Below are 22,267 nucleotides of genomic sequence, written 5' to 3' on the forward strand. Positions count from 1 at the left end.
TTCCTTTTTTATTATGGGTGAACTGAGCCTTTACTGCCTTTCGGAACGTCTCCCATTCACTCACTGTTTTGTTTATTCACTCTTTTATTTGAAAGTCTTCTGTCTCCTTTCTCTGTCTTGGCAGCTCGTCACACTGTGTGCTCCCTCTCTGTCTTTCTCTGGCACACCTCACTGACTTTTCTTTGTGAATACCTCCCTCATTATTGCATTGCTTCCAAAACTTTTTCTCTATTATTTAGTTCATTTTGGCAATTCAAGACAACAGGATGGACCTGTTGCGTCTCACCTTTAGCTTTATGACATGATGGACATAGTTCGAATTATCAGCATCGCCATTGGCAGCAGTTGTTTCCAGCTGAAAGAAAACAGACATTAGTTGTTACAGTGTGAAGAAAATGAGCGATACTCGCGTGTCTGTTGGCTGGTGGGAATCCACAATCCAACCAGTATGATGAGCATCTACATAACTGTTTGTGGCTTTTGGATGTCATGGGAGTCACACGCAGGCTTGGGATGTTGGGAATGCCAAAACCTCATAAAGTGACTTTTAGGAGTAAACACATCTGAAAACTATTCGAAAGTTTGACACGGGGTAAAAGCTGAATTATTTATGTGCAGAGTTAAAATGATAATAGTGGTTTAGTGTGTATCATCGCTGGAACTTTACTCTCTTAACATCCTCAGGAGTTTCCCTGTTTGAGTGCTTATTCATGTTTGTGTTATTTATGTGTGGCCACTGAGTCGTACCTCTGTGTGGGGCTCCGCTGCGTCTCTCTCGTGTTCTCTCACAGGTCCCACGGCCATCTGGCTCAGCGCTTCAGTGTTCCTGTTTCAGAGAGTCGTAACTCATGAAAATCATTGCTCCCCTGCTTCACGACAACGGAGCCGTGATTTACGCGTGCTGCTCACGGTGTCTCTTACAAGAGGGTCAGGAAATGGATGCCAGTTAAGTAGAAGGTTAAGTAGTGTAATGCTGCAAATGACTGTTTGGAGGAGAGCGAAGGGTCTAACATGTCTGAGTGTGTGGTGATACATCACCTAATATGTTCCTGTTCTATGCTACTGTACATACAATCTCCATACAGTGTGTCTACCTATCTATAGTCTAATGTTTATTGGATAATATTTTACAGTACTTATGCAAAAAATTATCATGTTCAGCCTTAAATATTGTCTTTTTTACTTTTAAACTAGTCATATACAAACTAAGTGTCCATGAATGTCAGATGCAGCTGCAGCTGTAGCAACAAGGGCATCAATTTCCATAGTGAAATGTCAGCTTGATTTATTTTTACACATTATAAAATTCTTCACACAAAAACTAGTAATAGATGAGAAACTGTTGTAGTGTGTGTTTGTTATAATTAGATGTATTTCTTTTTATACACACGCCTGTTAAAGAAGCTTCTGATCACTATTCAGTATGAATTGTATGTACTTCAGCTTCAAGTGCACCCTTCTTGTGAACTACAATAGCCCCCTCTATTGGATTTTGACTAGCATTACAATCAATGTGAATTTTCCCAGGTCAATGTCTGTAAGACATGTTTGCATACCTGACAAAGATGATTTTGACTTTGGATGGGGAGCTCTTGATGATGGAGGATGCATTCTGGTGACTGTGGCCATAAAGGACTTGCCCATTGATCTAACAAAATAAAATCAAGCATCAGTGTACAGCGAGGCATATTATGTAATTGTTAAACCAAAATCAAAACAGAGAAGCACTGATGATGTGTTTAAAATCTAGATTAGATATTAAAATACACAGACAATCAACATTTCTAATGAACCGAGAACCACAAGCAACACACAACTCACCTCCAGCAGCTCATCCCCCACTAACAGACGTCCGTCCCTGCCGGCTGCCCCGCTGGGGTCTATTCCCACCACAAAGACACTCATGCGAGAGCGGTCCCTGTTCCCTGCCAAGCTGAGGCCCAGGCCTGTCTTGCCTTTCTCCAGCTCAATCATGTGTAGGACACCTGGGAGGCTGCCATAGCGCTGGATTATGATCTCTGGGAAAGGCAGATGAAGTCGTGGCAGACAGATGTAAGCTGTCAGTAAAGCTGAACAGAGCCAGGTTTGTCTTGATCCTGGGCTTCCATATCAGTTCATGTTGCTCTAGTGTTGTGTGGCAGGTACCAGGATTTTACAAGATGCACAAGTACAAGAAGTAAAAGTTTTAAATGTCAGACTGCACTTTTTTTTTTGTTGTTGTTGTTATTGGTCCCAGGCTCACTGTTTATCTCTTTGTCTCAGCCTTGTCTCTATTGTTCTCACTCCAGTCCCTTCTCTTTCTCACCACCTCTCCTGTCTCTGGTGTGTTAGATAGCCACTGTTCAGACCAATGGGCTCATGTTGTTCTGGGCTCCCTGCCACTGTTGAACCATCAGTCCTGTACTAATCTCCACAACTCACCTCCCCGGGCCCAACCTCATCAATCTTATCCCCACAGGATGGGTTCTGTCTCTCTAACACACCCACATTCACCACGGTCCCAGGTGTTTGGAGGCTGGAAGTCTGTCCTTTATGCTGTTTGCCTGAGTTGAATGTGACCCGTTCACCTTGAAGCAGTGAGTTCATCCTACAGTTGACGTACCAGCATTTGCAGGATGCTTAACAGGAGCCTCAAGTCCTTCAGGGTTTGCTACAGTACGACCACAGCAAGCATGGTAATCACACTTTTATTGCAGATTTACTCTATGTATGAGAAAGACTAATTTAACTTGGGGGACCTCTAGTGGCAGTTACGTGACAATGCCACAGCAAATACATGCTGTAAATACACTCTACTTTCTCCATTGAGTGCTTGAGTTTAGAAGAAATTTCCAGGAATACATGCATGAATCACAGGTCACATATTTTTGTATATTTGTATACTGTAAATATCAAGTTGACTTCTAAAATTAAATAAACTGCACATTTTTTTTTTACTGTTATTCACAATATATGACTGCACCCGTGGAAGCAGAGACTCTGAACTCACTCCAGTTGTATCCAAACTCGTCCTCCGCCTCCTCCTCTTCTTTCTCCTCCTCTGCCTCAGCAGGTCTGCCAGGAATCTCTGTCAGCGTGTCTGTATCAGTCTCTCCCACATGGGGCACCACTGGCAGGGGGAGGACAGTGCTGGTGGGAGATGCCTTTGCCGCTTCACGCTTCACAGGCTGTCACGCCGCAGATTGAGTTGGAAAACAGTTAGCAGAGAGAAAGAAAGGATTCATCATGGCATTTAAGCCCAAATCAAGTCGATGTAATCTCCAGGATAGGAAGGCACATGAGAGTGGTAGATGTAATCAACAGAGGCCATTTGCTTAGTTTATACATTAGAGATTCAAGATCATCTTAAGCCTTAATTTAATATGAAATTATAATTACTGTGCCAAAATGCAACATTTAATTATATATTAATCCATAAATTAGCACTGAGAATCAAATAATGACTCATTTGATGTTGATATATAAACTTACCCGACTACCAAAAGCAAAAATAAATAAAATAAATAAATAAAAAATATATAAAACCTGTCTACAAATAAGATATTTTTTTTTAAATCCCCTATTGCACTGATTGTTGATTCTGTTATTTTTTTAAGGAAAGGAAGCAACAAAAGGCAAAATCCACATAGAAAGTCAGAGAGCCAGAGGACACAGTACGAGTATATGCATGTACAACGTGTTAGAATACACCTAATGCATGCAGCACATCTGCACGAGCATACACAGAGAGGAAAAGTGGAAAGCACAACACAGAGGCCAACAAACCTTAAACGGGGTAGGAGTGAAAGGGTTAGTTGGGAAGAGGCGGAGGTAAAGTCTACAGTGACTGTCACCCTCCTACAGAGAAGAGACAATGGGCAACAACTTCAGAGGACAACACATTTCTGACAGATATCTATTGACAAACATAGGCCACGGCTGTTTTCTGACCACTTATATGAAAGGTTGAACACAACTTCTCAAAAAATGAACCGAAACGACCAACCTTGTCCTCGTTGTCCTTCGTTACGGCCGCAGGTCTCTCCTCGCTGGGGTCTGTTACCGATGACTGTTGCATGTTAAGACATACATAAAGGTAAAGCACTGTACTCTCAGTCACTGCTAAGGAATTTCAAATACATTGTCATGAATGGAGGAGGAATTCATAATATTCACTTCTATATCATGAGTGAGTAAAAGATGCTGAATTATTCTGATGCACAATGTGAAGAAGTAAAGCCATAAATATTAATACGTTCATAAATAGGCAGAAATGTTCTGAATGACTAAAAGCAGTCTCATGCAGCATATGCTGTACCAAGAGAAGCCATCTGTGTATAAATGTTGCTACTGAAGAAAACCCCACATTTCTTAAGTACAGAAAAAAAACTTTCACTTGTGTCTTTCAGCTAAATTGAAGCCAGACTAAGAACTGAAGCACGCGCACGCATGCACACACTCTCAGCCGCGCCAAAACATTGATGTGAAAAAAAAAAAAACTGCCTGCCCAGCACCACATGTCTGTCCAAGCTTGACCATTTCTTTCCCAGTGACTGAGCTCAAAAGGTTTCTCCAGAATTTCTGGCAATTTGAAAAAACAAACAAACAAACGAGAAAAAAAAAAAAAGAAAGAGTTTCTTCACATCTTCGCATTTGTGCTGACTGCCTTCTGGCTTATCATGTTGTCGTCTTTACATCGGCAATGAGACACTCGGGAGAGGTTTTTTGGGGGATAATTGGGAAAAATTGTGCCTTTCGAAGCCGGCGACAGGAGCAAAATAAAATAAAGTTACAATGAAAGTCTCTGATTTTACTTTTTGTTTGGAACAACAGAAGGACACATAAAAGCACAGATGGATAGATATACAGTATAAATAAAGGCAACATATGCTTACAGATGAGGGGAAGGTATAGAAACGCACAACAAAGGAAACAGAACACAAAGTTTGGGATAATCGTCCTGTCTGACAGCAGAAGTTTACCATAAAAGGCAAAACTAAGTTTAGCAATTGGACCAATTTAGACACATTTAATGAGACTGGTGGCTCTTGACACTAAATGAAACGCCATGATGTGGTAAACCTGTATGCAGACAGACAGAAACACATTTTTTGTAAGAGTTGCTGCAAGGCAACAAACAGACACAGAGACACACACACACACACACACACACACACACACATTTTCATTCTCTTTATCCAAACACTGCATGCAACACAGTTTACACAAATCAAAGCAGCACAGGTCAAGTGAAAGACACACCCACAGACGAGCAGGCAGACGTAGACACGGAGTAGCTTTCTAACCTGAGGGAGGGAAGGCGCTAAGTAGGTTTGATTAGTGCAGCGGAGGCTCGACCCGTGGTGGCTATTTAGCTGCAGAAAGGGCAGGGGCGGCTTCTAAAAGCAACACACAGGACCGACAAGCTGACAACATGACAAATATTTAATATGACGGCTGAGCCTTTGTGTGACAAAATTTAATCAGAGGCACCCGGGAGAAAGAAAAAGGAGTGTATGGAGGGTAGAAGCACTTAAGGTTTTATTTAAACGAGGAGTCATTAAAGCAAGCGCTTTCCTTGAGGATGGCTTCCTCTGTGTTTAAAAAAAAAAAATCAGAGCAAAAACTCTTTCTCTGAAATAGTTTAACTAAATGTTTCAAAAATTCCTTCAGGCTGCTTTGAGATTATTCACTGCTTACAAGAGGAGAATTTGAAACTTAAAGGGAAACAGCACGGCTATGCTATTATGCTCTCTAGGTGGCATCTGGCTGCATTTAGCCGCAGCATTACTGACCTGCCACCTGCACCTGACACTTAAACTATTCAGCCCATTGATGTGAATTTCAATTTAGCTGCAAAATCAGTATCATGGACTTTTATTTCCACTTCTTCTAGCCACACAAGCATGTATCATTTCCTTACTTGCTTTTCTATTGCTTTGCTCACGATGGGAACCTTCGCAGCCGTAGAGAGCGATAAAATTTCAATAACCCCCGCGGTTAGATTGCTTAAGAATCTAGCATTGGATGGATGAATGCCGGCATCATACGCCTTCAGCAAAGATGTTTACTAAAATATTCTATTGTTATTTATATTGTTAGTATTTGTCACTGGCACTGGATATATTGCCATTAAATTTACCACTTGCTCTCCCTTTGATTAAAAACGTGTTTTATGTCATTGTTAACGTTGCTGTGATAGAAAATATTTGTAGTTATTTTTCTCCCAGTGAGAATCTCTAATTCTAGTTTGTCTTTATTCACATTAGTACACACATAATAATAATGTGTATGTCAGAGTTAGAATAGAAAGAACCCAGCTGTCCGCGGAGGGGAAAAGATAATGCAACAAAGATCGGGAGTGATGGATAGCTGATTCAGTAGAAAGGAGAGAGACAAAAAAGACAAAGACAGATTACCTGACACGTGTGATGTGGCATGCATGTGAAAGCAGTGGTGTGTTTCTCTACTGCAGGTGATGGAGCTGGGATATATATTGACTCAGGCTGAGAAAGCGGTGTGAAGGAACAGAGATGGCGATTTAAAGCAACTCATAATGCAACGCTTAAAAAAATAAGTGCACGCACTTATTGTAGGGACAGGAGGTCAGTTAGCTTAAAAACAAGGAAAGAGAAAACGGGAACAAAGTCACTGTGGCTTAATCCAACAGCAACAACATTAATGTAATTTAATTAATGAGTTAATTTGCTATTGTTAGAGAAAGATTAAGAGAAGCATGTCTGCCTACAATTGTGCTCTTTGTGATAAATGTCCTCTGTTAGTTTCACAGTTCTCAGACAGGGACATCAAGTTTCTCATCTCTATCAATAAGCAAATTTCCCAAAATTGTTCAACTGGCCAAAGTGTAAAGCTAATACAATAATGATATATAATCGCCTTTTTCCCTCTGGAAAATTGGTTAACTAACCTCCAGCAGCCACGTATCAAACATTAGAGTTCACATTTTATCAGCTTTATCAATTCCTGAGTGAAATATCAGCTGTTAAGATGAGCTAATATAGCTGCTAAATACTCCATTTGAGTTAGTTAGATGCCACAAAAAACAGCTGCTGCAGATACTATTATTAAAATATTGATTATAGTCATTTAGATTTAGATTGCTAAACCCTTGCTTAGTGTCCTGCGTCTGCATTACACGAGTTGCTACAAGGGTTAATGAACATGATAAGGAGAACAAGTGGGAATGTCTCACAAATGGGCATGAAAAGTGATTGACTATGAAGATATCTAACACTGAAACCAAGCCAGCAACAGCCCCAGCAGGAAACTATTTAGTCATCCTTTAAAAGCCTGAGGGCACTTTCAAACAACAAACAGTGTTGTTGACACGCTGCTTTCCAATAAGTGTCACACTTAAAGGTTAAAACTTGCTAATGTATTTAATATGTCATGCAGGATTTCCTGTTGTTGTCATAAAAACAAATAATCTAAACTACCTTCTAGCAACATTCAAATGCAGGCCAGCTACTACAAAGGTGTATATATAAAGTACGTTATTATTATTTAATTTTTAAAAGTGCCCTAAATGGCCTGTGCAGAGACTAAACTTTTACTTAAAGGCTACAGAGTGAGGAAATAGTGACCTTTAGATTATGAGGCAGTTACTAGCAATTGGTTTGACACTCTGCACTTACCCTAGGCCTGTGAATAATACTCTGGACCAAGAAGGTGACAGGGTTGCCTGCCCTGCGTATGGCCTCCACTGCCTGTTCGTGACTAGCATCTCTTAGGTCTACTCCGTCCACCTGACAGTAAGTTAACAGGAATAAAACAAAGAAAGGGTTGGTCGTGCATATGAAGTCTCCACACCACATGCCTCTGTGACCCGAACTTGTATTCCTTTACCTCTACAATCCTGTCTCCAGTCTTCAGAGTCCCGTTCTGTCCGGCAGGACTGTCCTCCAGGATGTGTTTGATAAAAATACCCCTCATCACCTCTCCGTTGCTCAGGCGGCTGCCCATCCCTCGGCCCCCAACAATACTGATACCCAGCGACTTGCCTGGCTCTCTGAAGAGCTCCACTCTGGGGAAGGGACCAACATGCTAAATTTGTAACCTTGATGCTGTGACTCTGATACCAATTATACTCTTTTATTCTTCAGCTGTGTACTAAAGAGTTATGGACATGTTTGAAAGGGTAGATAAGAAGATTAGTGAGTACTCACTTCCTAGGCTGGTTCCAGTTGCTGTAAGAGGCGCTCTCCTCTCCCTCCCCATCTTCACGCTCAGGGAGGTGAGGAATATCTCTGATCACAAACAAACCACAGGTTATGTTAAATACGATGACTTAAAAGTAGCATGTGGAGTTGTAAATCACTAGTGCGCTACTGAGCAGTGAGACTCGTTGTACTTTATTTATCTCATTCAACTAATTGTCAGAAACAAGTTTACTTTAGTGCCAGGTTACTGTATAAACAAGCATCAGATGAATGATGATTCATAATGACATATTTTGGAAGAAACTTAACTTTATAGTAACAAATAAAACGTGTATGTTTAAAAGTGTTTTGCTCTGTGTGTATTTTAAGAGCAGGCTGCAAAGCGAGAAACAGAAAGGAAGACACAATGAAGCTCTCTTTTACAGCGTAAACTGCCAAAGGCGACATACTTTCAGGCCACTTTGTGTTGGGCCCAGTTTTAGTCAGACTCTGATTGAAAAACTAGGAGGCATCATACTGTGGCGACTACAACAACTCCGCTGCTGTCTGCAGCCGCTAGCCCTGCACATTTGACAGAAGAATTCGATTCAAGACATCGATTCAATGATGGTAACCAGGTTTCCAATGTACATGAAAATGTTACCTTATTACTTGAGTGCATGTAAACGTAAGATGGGGTTTGCAGTTAAAGGACAACAGTAACTACAGTGGTGTGTTGAGGACGTACTTTGGGGCTGGAACAGGAGCTGGAGCTGCTTCAGAGAAGACATCATCTTTAGTCTGCTCTAAACTGGCCTTGTACTCCTCCAGATACTCTGCTGGAACATATGTAATTCTGAACAAACACACACACACACACACACACACACAGACACATGAGTACATACAAAAGTCAAACATTTCTTGGCTGTCACTATTTTAGCAAGTTCACTACAGTACTCACCTTTGTGGCTATTATACCCTCCCTTTAGATTTAACTCTTAGCACAACAGTGCAACTCAATCTCGCTATCAACAGCCCAAGGTCAGATATCCATGAATTATATATTATATATACCGTTTGTAACAGATGTTTACCTTCAGCAATTTCTGATATAATCAAGTCTTCTATCTACCTATTGTGTGGCGAGCGTTTTGACAGATTTGAAGGGCATAAATCATTCATGAGTGGGTTACTAATTGATGTTAAGAAATGAACCAAAAGCTCGCTGACAAAATCTGACACCCACTTAAAGTCCCATAAATCGATTCTGAAGGGCACATTAACACATTTGAGGAAAGCTGACAGAGCTTCAACAGATGGGTTGATTTGGTTTTTTAGCCATGACAGCATGCGGACGGAGAGGAAAACGAATCCGAGCGAAATAATGACATGGATGAGTCAGTTCATTAAGAGAAACACAACATGCAGTGATAGATGTGGCAGAGCTCAAATACTAATGATTAATATAAAAACCGTGAATTTAAAAAGTGAGACGTGAACGATGTTAGTCACAGAAAGAAAGGAAGTTAAGTAGAGAACGTAAGTGATGCAGTCAATCAAGATTTATCCAGATATTATTTTATATGTGTGTGACACTAATACATCCAAACAATATTAAACACAGCTTATTTAACTCCAAAAATAATTCTGTGTTGTAGTAGGCATTGCTTTTGTTGTTTGACACTACTGGAGTGAGCTCGTTTTCTAATTCTTTGTCTGGATGAAACTCTTTGACAGACTGCAGCAGATGGTTAGAACGAGAGGAAGGAAACCAAGAAGGCAGTTTCTCGCTGGAACAACACCAGCGTGGAAGTTAGTCATACTCACACATAAAATGGGCACAGATCGTCCTCAGGTGCACAAGCAGATCTAAAATGTGAAGAGTCGGCTTTTATGGACCAAAGCTAACGAACTGGTAAGTTTAGTTCAGCAAGCAGAATTTGCAAAATGTCACATCTAATGTACTCGTAAGGTAATTCATTCAAGACTTGGGGGGAATTAAATCTCCTCTAATACAACAAATGATTTTTTTGTCCAGATAAGTAACAGGCATAATTCTTTACTTCTTTCGCTTTTGAATTGATCGAATAATAAAGAAATACATAGACCATAATAAATCAACATATGTTGTTTGCAATAGGTTTGCAGCAATCCCTGATGTAATCAAGCTTGGCCATGTGTTATTATTTAAACAATGTGTCAAACACTAGAGGGGTCTGCTACTTTTTGTTATTATAGTGCAGAAGTACAAAATGTTTTGAGAACGCTGAACACTTTGGCACTAAAATGTCAATTTTGTACAATATCACATTCTCAGTCTCTAATTTCTTTTAACAGATTTGATGTCAAGGAGAAGGAGAAACCACTTCATTCTTATACAGAAATACTTTCTCATTTACAGTTACTGTCTATTAATAGTCTCCTACCCCAGGTCTGGTCCAATCAGAGAGTGTCTTCGCAGCATGGCGCGAGCCTGGGCGTTAGTCAGGTTGGCAGTGGGCTCTCCATTGATAGCCAGGATGAGATCACCAACACCAAGACGCCCATCACGACTAATGGATCCACCGTGGATTATACTGCGGATCAGCATCCCCAATCCGTCTTTCATTGCGCTTACGGTCATGCCTTTGGGGTATATCAGGGTTGAAAGTTACACACCAGCCCTGGATTTTATTATATTCTGTTTAGTAATAATGATTAAAAGAAAAGCAATTGGTGGAGCTTGTGCCCTTTGAACCGAATTCTTCAAGTCAACGAATCCACTTCAGTAGGAACTCCATTATGAATGATAAAACACCTTTATGTCCTGAGCTAATAAACCTAGTATCTTAGTTTCAATAACCCCAAATACTGTAAACCTAAATGTTCACAGTATTTGGTTTTCATAGTATTCTCAATAGAGTAACTTCTCTATTGAGAGTGTGGCATAATATATCTAGAGACCTGTCTACCAAAAGCTTAAAAATAAAAATTCTTGTCTTTCGCCAATTGGGAGATAGTGTTGCTGAAGCCGTAAACAAAATTTCCCTTATGTAATAGCACCATGTGTGGGAATTAATTAGCAAAGACCATAAAATGAACACCGCTGTGGTCTGTGTAAGAGTGCATATTTGGTTTTAAAGTACACTGAAAATATAAAACCAAACACATAAGGCAGAAATTTTCAATCAACTAACAAATGAAAGACCTTTTAAAAGTACAAAAAAAAAGTTTTCATAGAGGCATCAAGGATTTTAACACAGCCTTTATAAGACCTTTTTGTTTTGGATGGTAAAACCTAGTATTCTAGCAGCTCTATAGGCTTTGAAATGTAAATACCTTGTAAAGCAATGGAATTACCCTTTCAGCCTGGATAACAGCCAAAAAAATATTTTCTATAATTTGCCTTCAAACCTAGCATTCATAAAACACGACACAAATATAAAGGCCAAATACGCCTTTCAGTCCCACAACCTCGTTTCCACCGCTGTGAAGGATGGAGGAAAAAACTAAATAAGAACAAATAAAAGAATGGGAGCAAATTAGCACAAACCGAGGCTGGAGTTGCCCTTGACAACTGTGATGGTTCTTTCAAAATTGCTCCCAGAGGTCAGGACTTTCTTGCCGTCGCCCTTTGACGAGTCTTTCGCACCGAGCTCTTCGTCCTTGAGAGTGATGATTTGAACAGTTATTCATGTAAGTAAATGAAAATATCAGTTTGGATTCCAAACAAAGCAAGTGTCTCTAGTGAAACTGTAGAGCTGCAATAAGTAAAAAAAATATATATATATTTTTTGCATTTACAATGTGACTACAGCCTGTTATCCAACTGAAGAGAGGTCAAATATTAAACTATTTATTAATTGGTGACTAATACAATACAAATTTGACTAATCTGACTATGATTTGTATTCAAACAGATTGCTTTACCTTCATCAAAAGCTTAATATCACCAATATCTCCAAAACAAATGGGTGGCTCCTTGTGGAAATGAAGCGACTCCACAGGTTCATCTTGTGCATTACATCCGGTCCCTATTTCCACAAAGGGGCTGTATGAGTTGGAGCAGTCCACTGGTTTTTCCTTGGTCGAGTGCTGTGCCAGATACTGATCAGAACTGCTTAGTATGTCGTTAAAAGCTGGGATGTGACCTCTCAAACTCGGAGGAGGTAAAGAGGCCGACTTCTCCGGGGAGAACAATTGAGTGTCGTCTCCGAGGCCGGACGATGCTTCAAAGCAGGCATGCTCATCCAACAAGTCCAGGCGAGCTGTCAGCTGGGGTAAAACAAAGCACAGCAGCTGAATGAACGTTCCACTGTGTTAGTTAGACAATTTCCCAACAGGGGAAATTTCTCTTGCTCAGTCGCCATCCTGCCCTTCTCGTAATGAGCCATAGAAAAACCATCAGTGGCCAGTAGGGGACTGTAGGAATGACTGATCTTGACAGCAAAATTCACAAAATGTGGTTTTATTACAACAGCATTTAAGGCTTCATTAGAACCAGACTTTCTACAGATCTGAGGAGAACCACATTTAAACAAAAGTTTAAACATGCACATACAGTTATTGCAGGTGAGACTGAATAAGGAGACACGAGAAGTCAAAGAAATGCATTTGGGGTCAATTGGGTTGTGTCACGTAGAGCTCAGGGTAATACATTTGTGAGAGCACAGTTTTTTATATACCCATGAGACAATGAAATAAGATCAGGGACATTCAGTGGTAAAACAAATATTTCTGCCACTCTGAGTGGAACTAAATTAAGCTTAAGATGCTGTTTTTTATAATCACTTTGGAAATTAGTCTATTTCATTAGAGGGAATTGTGTTTGTCTGCTTTGGTCTATAAAATTAATCTAATCAGTCACATTTAAAAGGGCACCGTCTTCCATATTAAAGAGATAAAACAAAAGTGCCTTTAGAGATTTCCCATATTTTAGGTTTTTAAAAAATATGCTAAATTCAATGACTCTCTTCAAAGCCAGACACTAGAAAAGCAAGTGGCATGACTATATTCTATTGATGCAATCAGGAAAAAAAAAACGAGCTGTCTGCTTCACCGGCAGTGACTTGCACGCTGACTTTGTGGATTCACTGGGCTTATTTGATCTTTAGCATCCCGCTCAATGACATCACCTTAGATCCTGTCAGCAAGTCTGAGAAGCTGGTCCACCAGCGACTGTCACTACTAGATCTGAGATTTATAACCACACGTGTTGCCTCTCTCTCTCTCTCTAGCGCTTTAGGAAAAAAACTGTTCATCATCACAAGAAGAGTGAGCTGTCTGACCTCATACAAACATTTCACATCAGTTTTGTGAAATCCTACAGTGCTATAAAAATGCCCCAGTCGTCTCAGGCCCGTGTCTATTCCAGTATAAATTTCTTAGGAAGACCCTTGAAATAAGTTAAGCTGTGACCTTTAGGAAACTGGAAGTGCAGAGATGCCCTTAGGAAAACACTCTGTGTGGCCCATGTTCGTCTTTGTTTATTTTCCTTATAATTTAATATCCATCTGGGGAATTGCTGTTCTTAGGCACCCAGGGCAACAAAACCCAGCTACAATCTTCATAAAACAAACAAAAAAAAGTTAGTAATGTAATTCCTTTAACAAAAGGAAAAACACTTCTCGTGACATTTTGGTTCACAGTAGCCAGAATAATGACTACATGGTGTAGAGTTCATTGTAACAAAGGGCAGCTACTGTTGAAGCAACATTTAATGAAATGAGAAAATAATTTCAATCTGTGCTGATCGCACACAATCCGCGATACAATGCACAAATCTGTGCTCACCTTAGGTGTGGAGGAGTTACGATAATCCAGGTCTGTGCCACAGCTGCTACCGTGAAGAGCTATCATGGATGCCTGGAAAGTGTCGTCCTCTATCTCAGGGTAAGTATGTTCTAGCACCTTGTCATCAGACAGCTCTGCTTCACTGGTGTCAATCTGTGATAGCGAATGGAAAGAGTACAATGAGCTGGAACACAAAACTGACACTCAGTTGTTTAATGAACGACTAGATCATAGACAAAAATGATGCTATTCTATGAACCAAAAGTCACCAATCATAAAATGTTGCTATGCTAATGCTAATTTAATATAATTTAATGATTAATCAATGGCATCTATTTCACAGAACACTCCTCATATATGGTAACAAATCACAAATACACCGCTCTTGATAAAAAATAGGCACAGAAAAATATCACATGTAAAGTGCGTTTTCCATTTCTCAGGATGTTCTGATTGATTTGTTTCAGTTTTTCCCAAAAAGCTAACTAACCAATGCAGGCTCTGCTCGGTAAACGACGCCCTCAGTCAGTCCTTCTTCCTCTCCTTCTTCAACCAAAATATTGTTGAAGTCAAATGAATGGATGGAGGGTGATGAGGTAATTTCCTGCTCACCATATGGGTGTGGAGAGTGGGAATATCCATATATTCCCTAGGAAAGTGGAGAAATTCTTTCAGTGTCTCCAGCTTTATGTAATTTTTGTTTTTTTGTCTTTGAAATGGCACATCCACATTTTTTATTGTGTTATTATTTCAAATAAATAATTTAAAATAATTTCCCAGGCAGTCTTTAGCTTTAGTCTTTTAGAACTCTTAATATTGACTTTATGTGCTGTGCGTGCAATCGAGACATCATCTGTACAGGACAGCAAGAAGGCATATTGAAGGATTGCACTTGTCAGACTTAATTGTGAGAGGTGATACAACAAAACAGCCTGCAGAAGTACATTCCGCGCCCTGCAGGAGAGCTGGATAACGCCACAGAGGTTTCCTATAGCCCTGTAATCCAGCTAACCTTGGCAGACCCGAGGTTTCACTGTGTAATCCATTGGCAGACTCAGTGCAAGGGAAATACAGCAAAAGCAGATAAAAGAATGCGAGCAGTTTTCAGAAAGACATCGGGTACAAAGAGTTCAGGTACTTGAAACAACATACCTAATTTCTGACAGATGACCCAATGTACAAGAGGCTGTGTGCTCTTTGAAAATTGAATAATAATATTATGGAGCAAAGTGCACAGAGCATTTTAGACTGGGCTCTGAAAGAACAAGTGGGTGGAATGCTAATCCATGAAGCCTACCTCTTTTCTTTTCCTGCATGAAAAATTCAAGTCCCTGTAAGCTGAACCCTCGTGACTGGACTGAAGTTGCATGTTACAAAGACAGACTGACTCACAACCTTACATACGCGCAGTGATGCATTACCTAAAAGCTGGACAAAACTTAAAATTTAACAAAAAATAAATATTCCAGTAGGAAAATCGAGAGCACAAAAGCAATCTGCATCTAACCCCAACAACAAAAGTCACGTTTAATACTTGGAACAGTTTAAAGCACAGAAAAAAATAATGAATATTTATAATCATTCTTACAGGCAGTGGTTTGGCGACTCCTATCTGGACCTTGCCGAGCTTTGCCCCTTTCAGGGCCTGGACAGCATCCTCCAGGCTAGCATTCTCCAGGTTTGTGGTGTTAACGTACATGAGTCGATCCCCTGGCAACAGTCTGCCATCCTGTTCGGCTACACCGTTGGGAACCAGAGAGCGAATCACGATCACAGTCTTGGTCGGGTCCAATGGGTCCTGTGGCAGATCCAGGTCAGTGAAATTGAGTGAGAATAGATCAACATATAAACTATCACAGCCTTAAGTTGCGTAATGAAAAGGAATTGTATTTGCACTTTTCAAATTATGATTATGTGCATAAGATTACAACATTAAGTGTACATCAAGATTTATTAAAGTGAATAATACAGCTATCTACCTAGAAATACAAGCCCAATATCTCTCCTACCCACACAATAACATTAAAATTCCCATTAAGAATTCCCACCTGGTAGTCCAAAATGCTGAATCCCAATCCCCCTTCTCCCTTCTCCAGCTCGATATTCTGGATCTCCAACTCCCACATGGCCAAAGGAGATCCTATTGCCTCCTCTGTCACATTATCCTGTGTCGTGGCTGTTGTGCTCACCTCTGACTCTTCAGCTACCAATATACTGCTCAGGTCTATTTGCTTCTGTAGAGGAAAAAAAGAAAATCTCTATGTGATGGCGTGCCTTCTTTACTTTTCCTCCCAACCCATAGGCTGCTACCCTCTAGTTGTGTTTCTGGCTCAGGTTTCTGGCAGTAGATAAAAGGGAAATATCTTTGGGATGCTTGAGCCTTGGTACATTATCACAGATAAAGCTGGAGAGATGAAAGTCCTTCCCCAAAGGGAAGCTGCGTTTGATGTCTCATATCGCTAGCAAATGTTGTTGGCTACTGCTGGTGAGGTATTACTATTAAACTTTTAGGCCCCCTCCCCTTATCGTCAAGTCTTAATCCATCATGCAATGTGGTAGGTCAATGGAGCAAATGACAGTCTGGGTTAAGCTAATAATGACTGATGGCTTATAAAAGAGGAAGAGAACTTTAAAGCAGCATGTTTGAGCCGAGTTTTCTCTTTCACACAAATAACAAACAACAATGTTAAAGTCATGATGATTGGTCGAAAAGTTATCTAAAGCCCTATAGTTTCATGCTGTAGTATAAAAATGTAGATGCAGTACCTTTAGTTTAGGTGTGCGGGACAAAGTGTCTGATTCTGGTTCGACAGAATCCATGTCAGTCTGTAGGAGAGGGGCAGGTCTACAGCACGTCATGTATACTCGAAGTGGGAGCTCCTTCAAGATCCTGACTACTTCCTTGTGTGTCTCACCAATCAGGGATATACCACTGACCTGTGATAGAACAAGAATAGGGTTGAAATGGACTTTAATTGGAGAATTGGAGGCAGCAGAACTGACATCCCTTTGACTTTTTGTTATTTTGGCAATTGTTGTTCACTATTCACACATGTAGCAAACATAGAACCACATTAGTATTCATATCTCTCGTCACCTGACAAATTTAAGGCCAGTATTCACTATCTCACTCTCGTGCTGCAGTTAAACACTAAAGCCACGGGCCATAAATCCAAAACAAAGTGCTGAAGGAGGAAAAAACACCCACTAGAGCAAAGGAAACTGCAGAGTCAGGGGATAATTCTCCATGGGTTGTCACTTCAAACTATTAATTTCCTATTACAATAAGTCAATTAACATTTTGTTAATAGGAAGATACTGGCTAGTACAGCTTTTTTTTTTTTACCCTGTGGAGTAGCTCATTTGCATTAACCTTTGAATGACTTAACACATTTTCTCATGTATGTATCATAAGCATGCTGTAACACTTTATGTATAAATATTTTATAAATACCTTTAAATAATTAAAATCCCTGTTAGTATTAATGGAAAATACATTCACACTGTTTCTATATCTCATTTAAGTGGCCGTGTACCTCAAGCAGTTCATCCCCACTGAACAGCTTGCCACAGCGACCTACAGGTCCCTCAGGTAGAACAGAGCGGATGTAATGATGCCCACTGCTGGCTTCCAGACTGATGCCCAGGCCGCTGCTCTCGCTATACTTCTCCACCTGAGCCACCTTTCATGGAAACAAGTAATTACATCTCAGTTTGTGAAAAGTTCAGTCTCTCATACAGCATCATTATTTATGTTATAAATATGTTCATTTGTCTTCTTCATTTGACAACTCAGATGTTTTAAGATACTAGTTTTGACTTGTTTACCATTACGAAGCTGTTGCTAATGAACAAAGTTCTGAAAAGTCTGATTTGATGTAGAAGCAAACGGAAAAATAACTTTGGAAATGAAACATACTATAATTTCGTTACTAGGACCCAGAATCTCCTGCCACTTCTTCATTAGTTGTTCTTCTTCAAAGGGCGTAAGCTTTACACCTTGGAAAACAAATAAAACTTGTATTAACATATACAGTGAAACACCATTAAATCTAATCAAATTTGTGAAAAACCATTCAACTAAAATATTTATTTTATGTTTGAGATATGACCCACATAGAAAAAAACAACAAAAAATGTTTTGCTGAGCAAGATGAAGTATGTGATGTCATGGTTTTCAGCATTACTTTGTCATAAAATGTGATCTGATCAGATGAGAACAGCCATAAAAACCTCACAGTTCTAGTGGAAAAAGTATGTGAATCCTTTCAATAATGATTGGAGTCAGGTGTTAGCACAAGTTAAGAAATTTAGTTTAGAGGTGTAGACTTGAGACTGACAAGAAATGTTTTGAGTTTGAAGAATATGCTTATGTGAGCAATGTCTAACTAAAAGAATCGTTCAGAGGATTTACGATCAAGAATTGCTGATTTACATAAAGCTAGAAAGGGTTACAAAGTGATGTCAAAGACTTTCCACTAGTCTACAGATAAACAAACAATCTACAAATGGAGACAATGGAACTGTAGCTACTCAGATTTTTAGTGCATATTAATACTCTTGACTTAGATGAAGATCAGATCACATTTGATGACACAATTATTGCAGAAAACCATGAAAAGGTTCCTAAAGGTTCACATACCTTTTCTTGACACTGTATTGAAAATTTTACTTCTGCACCATCTGTGAAACTACTAACAGCGCCCATCTCAGTGTTTCCTCACATTGTGTACTGCTAGTTCTGACAACAACAACCCTTATCTGTCAGATGTGTGCCCAGTATCTCTTTGCTGGCGTACTTAAAGAAGAATCCCAGCCTCCTACCATGTTTGTCTTCTGTTAGCTGATCCGCAGCTGGGCTGACATCAGATCCTTCACTCTTTGTCTGGAGCGTCTTTTCATCTGTGGTGACTGCAATCACACAATGAACAGTAAGACAGACAGAAGCAGGCAGCAGCACTGGAATTTGACAGTATAGGCACACTGGAAAAAGACATCTAGTCCCCACAAAACACCACATATACATGCTGAGATACACAGAAATGCCCACAAATGTTGACTGTATTTGGTCCGTCTTTTTTTATGTTCTGCTACTTATTTCTTCCTGAATAGGCTGAACTTATCTCATGGCCCTATTTGTTGAAAATAATCTAGTTGCCTTTGCTAATACTATTCATAATGGCTGTCCAGGGACTTCAAATATATCTTTAGTGATCCTGGTACATTTTTACTTCCAGAGGGGTTCCACAGGGCACCAAACTAGTCACCTATGAGATAACTATTCTTGAGCCCATGAGTATTTCACAGCAGCATCTTTTAACATCAAAATAATACTAATTCCAACTATTAAATGACCCATTAAATTCTGTGAATTACACCTAAGACATAGTTGCCAGCTGCAATGTTGTAGTTTTGCATCCAGAGAGCTCTTTATTACATGTTATATACACTAGTGTAAACTTGTGTGATTGTCATGACAGATTTTACAGCAGTCGATAAAGTTAGGTAGAAGAGATTTTTTTTGCAGTTTGTGGGCTATGGAGTCCTGGTGCCAAATCAAACCACCTTCAAGGTCCAATATTACTACTGACACTAACTTTTGCAACTTGTTTTTCCTTGCTTCTTTAATAGCCTGAAGGTTCTGTCAAGACAGCTGGAGATATGTATCTTTCTGTTTACCATCCACCTATCTTGGTTGATGTATTATAAAAAATATAATAAAAAATGCAAAAGGTTATTGTTTAAAAAAAAACAAGACATGATGCACTTTGTGGTAACAGCTCATAGTCCATACTCAACTGTCAACTGTCAGTTTCTTTGCTATTAGATCCAAGTTATTACTGATTATAGTTCAACATAATGGAAAAATCTGCATTTTTTCTGTAAAAATGTGAAAGTTTGATCACTCTAGCCAGTCTCTAAATCTGTCAGAGTCAATATATATATAACAAAATATTGACATAAATCTGAATTGCATTTAACTTTAACTCACGTCAGTGTTTTTCATATATGACTAAAAAAATGTAATAATAATTAAATGGTTTCAAACCCACATTTTACATCAAATGACACATATTTCTGAAAAACGGAATGTGTTTTACTGTACTTTCTGTAAAATTTATCGCACTTTGTCCTTCCTACCTTCAGTAGCCTCCTCAGCCTTTTTACTCTCCAGCTCAAGCTCCCTCATGACAGTGGTGGTGGTGGGGATGGTGGTGGAAGGGGGCAGGATTGTGACACTGGGGGTTACAGCAGGGGGGATTTCGTCAGGCCTGAAGCCCCGTCGAATCAGCTTGAGGTGGACTGTCTGGCCGGTGTGTCTGAGCACTTCGACGGCCTGTTGATTGGTATATCCCTGGATATTTACACCATCGACCTGCAGAGATCATTGGAGAACTCGAGGATTAAATCACAGCAAAAGAGATTGTGTGGTCAATGGGAGAGTGTTGAAGTGTTGCTATATTCATGCTTGACATAAATACAATTGAAATAAGATTGATCAAAGCAATTAAAAATACCAGCAGGTGTAAACGAGGAGAAACTGCTGCACATGAATATTACAATCTACTTTGGCAACTCACTTTATTAATTTAGATCATTTAGAGCAGGTAAAAACTGAGTTTAAATAATTCACAGTCAATTAAGTGGTTTATTAAGTTCTTGAGCTTTGTCCCTAAACACATTATCATTTATGCTTAAGGACCCAACTCAACCCAGCACACTCCCCCAACATGCATGCACACACACAAACGCAAACACGTACACACAGGACAGAACAAGAGTTGGTGAGAACTTGAGAAAACACATTAACTCCTATCATGCAAGATATTAAACACAGTTTAACTGTTAATGTCCTGCAGTAATGAAATTAATAATTGAATTGCCCTTTGTGCTAATTAAAGAAAATTTAATATTCACAGTCACCAGAAAAAAAACACTATGAAGTATCAGTTAATTCTGAATTATTCATGTCCTAATTTCCTTCCATTGATTGAATGAATCAATAGATAATATAAAACATTCACAGATATTTTACCTCATGTCGCTAAAGACACAAAAAATAGTCATATCCAAAGAACATAATTAGGGTGCTTACAGCTATTATCTGGTCTCCCACGTGAATACGGCCATCTTGGTCTACGGCACTGTCTTTTGTAATGCTCTTAACAAAAATACCAGAGGGCTCTGAGAGGAGAGAACAAGAAAAAATAAATGCATTAACAAAATAGCCAAGGTATTTTAACTTGAAAAGTTAGTATGCATGTTTCAGTGGTAAAAAGTGATGTAATTAATTCATTAAGACACAATGTTGAGTAATTTTTAGCCCAGGCAATAAATTATTTAATTCATTTCATATAACAGCAACAGAATCTGATAAACTGATGCATATGGCCCCAATTTGTAAAGCAGATACAGTTAAAGGGAAAACATATTTCAGTTAATAAAAAAAACACATTCACAATTTTTCTTTGACATTTTGAGGGACACTGTGAAAATATAAAGACACCACACTGACACGAGCTTGCAAAGCTGTTGTCATTACATTTTATGCATGGCTTCACACCTATTAGACATGGAGCAGCATTAGCATTCATTTGAGCAGTTGTGCTCTTTTATATCTGTGTTTTGGGCTCCTGAAGAAACATTTCTAAGCTTATACACATTATAAACAGATACAGATTTTCTCACCCAAATTTTTATCTCCAACATAGCCAGCAATGGTGATCCCCAGTCCCTGGGTGTTCTTAGTGAGGCTCACATCAAACGATTCACTCTCCTCTTCCTCGTAGCCCTGTGAGAAGATTGATGGGAGTAACTTCATTTCAACATCAAGTAAACACATAAAAGTAACAAACGAGCAGGAAAGCAAGCCGTGACACTTCACGTCATCTGGCTGCAGCGCATGGTCAACGAAAACCATTTTTCAATTTTGAATGAGGAGAGAAATGACCTGTCAGCCATAAACAACACAGCTAATGTGTGTGATCAAAATCTTTTAATGTTCATCGTTGGTATAGCCAGTCAATGAAAGTCATTCATGTTTAAATAGAGCTGGGTGTTGAGAGAAGCCGTGAAACCACAGTCTGCAGGTGCTGTTTCTGAGATGGTAAAGCAGCATCTGCTCTATAAAGTATGACTCACAGATGATGTAACCTGCAATTTTCTTTAATTTGATGTAACCCAGGCTTTGAAGAAGTCAGGATGGATAAAACTGTAGATGAAACACCGTAATGTTTGAGTGTGTAAGTCTGAATGTGTACTATGTAATATGTATATGTAGTCATTGTCATTATCCTGCCACCACTTCCTGTTTCCATGCTTCTATTTTGACTTTCACTTCCTCTCCTAGCCCT

At 39.5% G+C, this 22,267-nt stretch overlaps 1 protein-coding gene across 5 annotated transcripts in view; it reads right to left on the bottom strand.

Annotated features, from left to right (window-relative positions):
- The window catches only part of LOC113157264 (multiple PDZ domain protein), a 40,194-nt gene that overhangs the window by 9,317 nt on the left and 8,610 nt on the right, over positions 1-22,267 (bottom strand). For 3 of the 5 annotated variants that reach the window (XM_026352628.1, XM_026352626.1, XM_026352625.1), the window contains exons 9-34: positions 21,603-21,705; positions 21,010-21,098; positions 20,055-20,289; positions 18,738-18,824; positions 17,833-17,912; positions 17,450-17,596; positions 16,680-16,850; positions 15,962-16,147; positions 15,502-15,711; positions 14,404-14,562; positions 13,914-14,066; positions 12,051-12,395; positions 11,674-11,785; positions 10,568-10,766; positions 9,969-10,010; positions 8,887-8,994; positions 8,166-8,246; positions 7,846-8,023; positions 7,635-7,745; positions 3,986-4,048; positions 3,766-3,837; positions 2,990-3,167; positions 1,822-2,018; positions 1,557-1,648; positions 748-826; positions 287-355 (exon numbers count right to left, since the gene is read on the bottom strand). In XM_026352628.1, coding sequence (XP_026208413.1) covers positions 287-355; positions 748-826; positions 1,557-1,648; positions 1,822-2,018; positions 2,990-3,167; positions 3,766-3,837; positions 3,986-4,048; positions 7,635-7,745; positions 7,846-8,023; positions 8,166-8,246; positions 8,887-8,994; positions 9,969-10,010; positions 10,568-10,766; positions 11,674-11,785; positions 12,051-12,395; positions 13,914-14,066; positions 14,404-14,562; positions 15,502-15,711; positions 15,962-16,147; positions 16,680-16,850; positions 17,450-17,596; positions 17,833-17,912; positions 18,738-18,824; positions 20,055-20,289; positions 21,010-21,098; positions 21,603-21,705 — 3,546 coding nt within the window. The remainder of the gene's footprint in view (positions 1-286; positions 356-747; positions 827-1,556; positions 1,649-1,821; positions 2,019-2,989; positions 3,168-3,765; positions 3,838-3,985; positions 4,049-7,634; positions 7,746-7,845; positions 8,024-8,165; positions 8,247-8,886; positions 8,995-9,968; positions 10,011-10,567; positions 10,767-11,673; positions 11,786-12,050; positions 12,396-13,913; positions 14,067-14,403; positions 14,563-15,501; positions 15,712-15,961; positions 16,148-16,679; positions 16,851-17,449; positions 17,597-17,832; positions 17,913-18,737; positions 18,825-20,054; positions 20,290-21,009; positions 21,099-21,602; positions 21,706-22,267) is intronic. The other 2 variants (XM_026352629.1, XM_026352627.1) reach the window with 2 other exon arrangements.

The sequence above is a fragment of the Anabas testudineus genome, chromosome 18, assembly GCF_900324465.2.
Source record: "Anabas testudineus chromosome 18, fAnaTes1.2, whole genome shotgun sequence".
In the NCBI taxonomy this organism is placed as follows: Eukaryota; Metazoa; Chordata; class Actinopteri; order Anabantiformes; family Anabantidae; genus Anabas; species Anabas testudineus.